This window comes from Dipodomys ordii, unplaced genomic scaffold (assembly GCF_000151885.1).
Source record: "Dipodomys ordii isolate 6190 unplaced genomic scaffold, Dord_2.0 Scaffold1, whole genome shotgun sequence".
In the NCBI taxonomy this organism is placed as follows: Eukaryota; Metazoa; Chordata; class Mammalia; order Rodentia; family Heteromyidae; genus Dipodomys; species Dipodomys ordii.
In genome coordinates this window covers 36,595,748-36,602,973 of record NW_012267217.1, presented here as the reverse complement: position 1 = coordinate 36,602,973, position 7,226 = coordinate 36,595,748, and the positions used below count along the sequence as shown (strand labels likewise).

At 36.4% G+C, this 7,226-nt stretch overlaps 1 protein-coding gene across 1 annotated transcript in view; it reads left to right on the top strand.

The window, feature by feature from the left end:
* The window catches only part of Satb2 (SATB homeobox 2), a 179,444-nt gene that overhangs the window by 19,073 nt on the left and 153,145 nt on the right, over positions 1-7,226 (top strand). Inside the window, exon 3 of the mRNA XM_013020782.1 lies at positions 5,255-5,431. Within this exon, the coding sequence (XP_012876236.1) occupies positions 5,255-5,431 (177 nt within the window). The remainder of the gene's footprint in view (positions 1-5,254; positions 5,432-7,226) is intronic.

The following is a 7,226-nucleotide window of genomic DNA, read 5'->3' as shown; positions in this document are numbered from 1 at the left end:
CTCTTCAGCTCAAGGGGAGCGCTCTACCACTTGAGCTACAGCACCACTTCCGGTTTTCTGGTGGTTTATTGGAGATAGGAGTCTCATGGTCTCTCCTGCCCCAGCTGGCTTTGAGCCGCATCCTCAGATCTCAGCCTCCTGAGTAGCTAGGATTACAGGCGTGAGCCACCAGCGCCCGGCTCGGAAGATTTTTTTGTATGGTTTTTATTGTAAAAATGCTGTACAGAGGGGTTACAGTTACAGGAGCAAGGTAATGAGTACATTTCCTACTGAGCATTGTTGTCTCCTCCTTTGTTTTCCCCCAACACTATTGTTTGTGTTGCTATTTAGCAGATGGCTTAGAGTAATGATGCTTGATAGAAATATAACCAATGAATAATTTTAAATTTTCTACTTGCTCCATTTAAAACAAGTTGAACAGGGAAATTAATTTCAGTAACTTATTTAGCTCAATATACCAAAACTATTTGTATACTGCAGTTAATTATTAAACATTAGATATATTTTATTGCTTTTTAGTATTGAACCATTGAAATCAAATCTGTATTTTGCCATAATATAAATCTCAGTTCATGCCAAGTGATATTTTCAGAGCTTAATAGCCAGAAGTTGTGATTACAGTATTGAATAGTCAGACTGAAAGCATGAAGTGTAGTGCTTCTAAACACCTTTTTTTCTGTTGAACATTTTGAGCTAATATTATTTGTATAACAGTTCATTCCATAGTTACTTAGTATTGTTAGAATATTCAATGATTAGGCCATTCAGCGACTATTAGTATACTTTTCATTCCAAAGAAAGACCTTTTAGTATCATAAGCATTGTTTATAAAAAATAGTTGAAAAATTTGTTTTCTTTTTCCCCTGTATAAAACAGTATTGATTGTTCTTGAAAAGAGAAAAATTAATTCTATTGGTTGAAGTTTTTATTTATTTTTTATTTTTACTTATTTATTTTTAAGTTTTTTGTTTTCACGATGCTGGGATTTTGAAATCAGGGGTTCACATTTGCTAGGCAGATCCTCATTAATTAAGAAGTATGTATCAAAAACTGAGATATGTAACATTGTTTAATACAGCAACTCTATGACGTAGCTAGCTATATATTGCTTTTATTTTAGCTAGAAACAGTCAGAGACTTGGAAAGGCTGGATATTCCTCCCCCCGCCCTTCCTTACACAGGTCAGGAGTGATAGGTCAGGCAGGACCCAATCATCTGTAGCCAGCCAACTCCCAGGCTACTGGATAGAGGCAATATCAATGGCTCTATAGTTCTACACACTTCTTCAGAAATAATATAATGAAAATGGCAATTTCAGCATCATCATTAATGATAGTGGGGAAAAAGTATTTTTCTAGTGGAGAGAGGATTATAAGCTTTTTTTTTTTTAACCTCTGTGACTACAAAATTCCCTACATATCCCTGGGTGTCAGAACAAGTCTTGATTTTTAACAAATGGCTGGGGCCTAAGTGCCTGTCTTCTAGATTAAACTACCTGCGTACTCCCTACAATTGTAAATGGCTTAACCAGGCTTATGATGAAAAAGTCCAAAGTTCTCCAAATGATCATCTGGAAATGGGTTTGTGTTACAATAAAAGAAAAATGATGCCATAAGCTCAAAATATACAGGGCCAGAACCACAGTTTTTCTGTTCTCTGTTTCTTCATCATCTTTCAGTTTGTTGTAAATGCATGTAGTTTTCCCAACTGCTGTTCTTTTATTGGGGTTTGTCTTTAAATTCTTTTCAATTTAAAATTCTTTTTTTTAAATACTTTCTGAACACCCTCTCTAGCATTCCATCTATTTTATTTCTCCCTCTTTCATTTCTTTTTCTCCCCTTTGCTTAAGGAGAGTGGTAGGACCAAATGGATAATGTATATTTTACCTTTAATGTTTTGTTTCCCTTAGGGTGTCCTATTTTAAAGGCCTTATAAAACAGTGCCTTAATTTTCCTCTTTCCATGGTTGACCTCAGTTGCATTGTTTTTACTGTATTTCTCTTTTCATGGTCACCAGTAATTACATCTATTTTTGTTATCTTTCTCTTCTTTGATAAAAACAATTTTATTGTAAAATCATAATTATTGATAAAAACAATTTTATTACAAAATCATAATTATTTACACTGATAGGATTCTAGTAAGAAAGTGATTTTTTTTTTCCCTAGAGGTTTAAATATAACCCCTAGAAAATTGATGCTAGGGGCTGGGAAGGTGGCTCAGTGGTAGAGTGCTTGCCTTGCATGCATTAGGCCCTGGGTTTGATTCCTCAGCACCACATAGGCAAAAAGAAAAAAGCTGGAAGTGGCGCTGTGGCTCAAGTGGTAGAGCGTTAGCTTTGAGCTGAAGAGCTGAGGGACAGCACCCAGGCCCAGAGTTCAGGCCCCACGACTGGACACACAAAAAAAGAAAATTGATGCTAGGATGCTAGGTGCTGGTGGCTCATTCCTGTAACACTAGCTACTCAAGAGGCAGAGATCTGAGGATCCTGGTTCAAAGCCAGCTCAGGCTCCAGTTAACAAGATATATTATAGCTATGTTTATGTCTATAAATGTACATATGTATGTACGCGTATATGTGTATATGTTTATGCAACCTATTACGACTTTTCTTTTGAGACAGTGTCCCACTATGAAGCCCAGTCTAGTCAGGAACTTGAAATCCTCTGGCCTCAGTCTCCTAGGTGTCAGCCTTATTATCATATTCTTTAGTGTCCTCATAGACATATATGCTTCAGAATAGTCCTATATTATATATTCCTAGTTAGTATTGTTTTATTGTATAAGTGATCCTGAAGTCTCTTTTAAAAAAACAAATTAGGTTATGGCTGTTGAGTGGCAGTGGTGTTTGCTGTTCATCTGTAAGGAGTTGTTGCTCTTATGTCAGCTAACAGTTGCTTCCTTCAATCATTAAATTAAAATGCTTAGGAAATACTTCACCTATTAATAGTTGTAAAGCATAAGTCCCTACATGAATAAATAGGTCCCTGAGCTTTTATATTATGCTTCATATCTAATTGATTGAATTGTTAATAAATTATTATCTTTAAAAATTAGTAAGGTCTTGAGTTTTCTCAGTTGAAAGTAGATTGAGAAAGATTTATGGTGCCTAAGTAATGCGCATATAATAGCTTATGGAGCAACTGGATTCATCTAAAGGTCTTATCTGATTCTCAGTTGTGTGACACTCAGATGTTGACATTAGGGACAGTACATGGATTTTCAGCATTGAAACTTATGTACACACAGGTATTAGTCGTGAAGTAGCACCACTGGCTATGTGGGCCTCTGTGTGCTCATGCTTAATTCACTGAAATCAACCTGCTGCCTTGGACAAAGATCATATACCAGTATGGAAGAGTTAAACAGGGGCTATTCTCCTGCAAGGGAGGTCTTTTATGAACGAGTCCTATAAAATAGTTTTATGCTTGTTCAGGAAGATTTTATAAAGCTCTTGGCCACATGGAGTCCAGGAGCCACAGCAGACTTGTTCTTACTTGTATCTCTGGAGACATGGTTGATGCCTGATACATGGAGTGAAGGCTGGAAAAGAAATGATTACAGGGATAATCTGTGTGTGTGGTGGTGGTGGGGATATCTAATTTTTATTATTTCATACATGCCATCATCACATTAGGGAATAAATTTAGTAAAAATAAACCAACATTTCATATATCAGTGATGGTCACAATGAAAAATTACATTTTATAGAGCATCATACAGCAGGTTAAGTCCTTTCCTTAGCCTAAAAGTTGGCCTATTTCACTGTTACCTCGCTGTGGACAATAATGTTGCCTTGGTATTCTCAAGGTGGACATTGAGTCAATAGTTGTCTCAAGTATAGTATGGTAAGACTTGTTAGTGTGTTCTTCAGTCTTAATAATAATTACCATGATCTTTAATGATAACAATTCTTAATGAGTATTATTATTGTTAATAATGATTGCATTTAATAATTACACCCAATACTTATTATCTTTAATAATAATAATTAGCACATGGGAACCAGTTGCACCATTGTATTATCTTTAGAACAAAAACCTGAATCTGTGTCTGCTCCCACCCTCTTTCCTCAGATCAGAGTGAGTCAGGAGCTGTCTGGGGTCAGGCAACAGGGAGGGACCTCTGGAAAAGTCCTGTGTGTCAGGGCTTTACTCTGGTCTAGTCACTTTGTAGAAGGTTTGTCTTCATTGTCATTTCAAGGCATTGTTATGCCTTCTACATGACTGTCACACATGCCCTCCACATGCCCTTCTCCTTTTGCCCACCCATCCTTCATCACATTTGATTTTTTTTGTATCAAGAGAAGACTCAGAGCAGATTCTTATTCTGTAACATAATAATTTGTGGAAATTACATAGGACAGAGTCCATGTTTATTACTTATATGTTAGTAAAGCTTTTGATCTTATTCTGCTTTCGCTATGTTTAGATACAAATTCCTGTATGACTTAAAAAAATAAAAACATCTTAAAACTGTTTAGTGAATTAAACATTTTTTAGCTTTTCACACTTTGATACAAAGCAGAGAAATATTTCAGTGACAACAGATTTCAACAGATTTTCAACTAGACTAATTTGCTTTATTCTTTAGGGTAGTTTACTTCTTTACTCTGCAAACATAAGAAAAAAATAGTCATTTTTTTCCCAGTTGTAACTGGTGTTAATATATAAAATAATAATTCTAAAGAGAAGAAGTTTTATATTTGGATGACTATTTTATAAAAGTTAAATGTGAGTTAAAACTTTTCATGATCAAAATATTTTCAGCCAGGATTTTTTTTTTTAAAGCCTGTAAGAGGGATTTCTGTTGACTTTCTTATACATATCCATGTAACACCTAAGGCCTTGAACTAAAACACTGTCACCTTTTCCCCTGGTGTCTTTAAAGTAGAAACTGAAAATACAAGTAAATCTGGTTAGAAAATGCTAATACTGATGTACTAGCAAGTAGGTAATGAGCAAAGAAGAGCCACTGAAGATTCTGTGGTCTATAAGATCACCTGGAGTTCACTGAATGCTGAGGGTAGGACCTGGTGCTAGAATCTGAGGACTTCTGCCATAGCCACCAGTGCTTCTGTTGTGGTCTAACAGTGATAATGGCCATTAGGCTCATAGGACTAAGAGACCTAGTGATTCTAAACGGCTACTGATCTCAGATGAGCGACTTTTGCAACTATCTCTTCTCTTTTCGTCATGGTGACTCAGATTTGCTTTGTAATACTTATGTTTTGCTCTTGAATCCTCTCTCTTCAGGTTTGATGATTCCTGTCTTTTGTGTGGTGGAGCAGTTGGATGGCTCTCTTGAATATGACAACAGAGAAGAACATGCTGAGTTTGTCTTGGTGAGGAAAGATGTGCTTTTCAGCCAGCTGGTGGAGACGGCACTCCTGGCCCTGGGGTATTCCCACAGCTCTGCAGCTCAAGCCCAAGGTATTCAGACATCTCCAGTCTTCTCCAAGCCTCCTATGATCTAAAGAAGAGCGGGTTCTTAGAGATAGTTCCCTAAGCAAGGCTTGTAAGAGAATTGTCAGGTTTAGCATTTTTATCAAACAGTAAGTAGTAAGATGTGTTTTGCAGAACCTTATTTCTTCTTGTTGTGGGAAACATTTGACCAGTACCTGTATAGTCACCAAAATTGACTTGCATTTCAAAGGAATCCTGTTTTTGTTTTTGTGTTTGTTTGTTTTTTTTTTTAAATAATTTTGTTTCTTTTTTCTCAAGGGAGCAAATTCGTGGTCTCAGGGCCAGTGCTGAGATTTTTGACTCCCATCTTATGTAAACCTTCATATGTGATTTCTATGAATTTTGCTTTCTAAATTTATTTATTGCTTTGGTTCTCTGGCTTCTGCAGTTTATGATCAGTTTTTAATTAAACAGAGATAAATGGATGCATCTTAGTCTTTTGTATCTTTGAAAACTGTTCTTTCATTTTGATGTGGTCCATTCATGAAAAAAAATCACTATGTGTTTGTAATCACTTCCTTTTACCTATTTAATTAACTACTAAAATTGCATCATTATTTCAGTGTATAATACTGGGGAACTCATTGTGAGTTTCTCTTGTTTCGTTCTGAAGCATAGACCATTGTTCTTTTATGCCAAAGAATTGACAAAACAAATCACACAAACAGCCCCCAAACCTTGAATAAAGGTAATATTTTTACCCAGGAATTATTATTTTCATTTTCCAGTTGAAATGATTGAGTTGTATAGTTTTGATTATAGTTATAACTACAGGAAATATGTAACTTACATATATACATTTTATTTTATATATTTCCTACTTTACAGTATTTTCTTAGCATTATTGTAGATGCTAAGACTGTTTGCTAATTTTTGAGTTCTTCATATCATTCCTAAGGACTGTCAGTCAAAGCTTTGTTTATTCTGATAAAGAAGCTTTGAGAGATTAGGCATTTATACAGAATGACAAATACAGTAACCAATGACATTGGATTTAATAGTGTGTCACCCAGCACGTCATCCCCAGTCCAAGTGCAGTCTACATCCAAACTCTTGGCCAGTTTGGGTGCAGTGATACAGCTGAGCTATAGAGTCAGTGCTTTCAAAAGAGTGTGATAAAGGATGAATCATTCCCGTTCCTCAACAACTCTCTTCCATATGTGAGGGATTCAGGATTTGATCCCAAGCAAATTGCCTACTGAATACCATTGATTTTATTTCATGCTATGTGCATAAATGAAATAAAAGAGCCCCCTCTCCCTCCCTTCCCAGAAACTTTTCATGCCATTTTAGGGATGTTTTTCTTTGAATGTAAAGGTCATTGTAGCCACTGCTTGCATCCTGGTGTGCCAGCTTCCTGTTTGACAGGGCTATCCATCTCAGTTAGCAGGGCTGTTGAACACATCGTGAGCTCACATGTGGAACACGAAGCACTAAGTGGCCAAGATTTGATTCTTGGCACATGCTGAGGAAAGGAGCTCTCAGGAAATTTGCACCAGGGAGCCGCACCGTGCCTTCAGTGATGTGGACCGTGTTCCACTCCCGGAGGTGAGGTACTGGCAATAAATACCGTCCACAGTGGAGGATTACATGAGGAACAAGTCAAAAGTGATTATTTGCTTTCTCAAGAGTTTTGAAAAATAAGGTTAAAAATACTACATATACACTTTCTTTTTTTTTATTGTGAAAATACTGTACAGAGGGGTTACAATTACATGGGCAAGATAGTGAGTACATTTCTTATCAAGCATTGTAGCCTCCT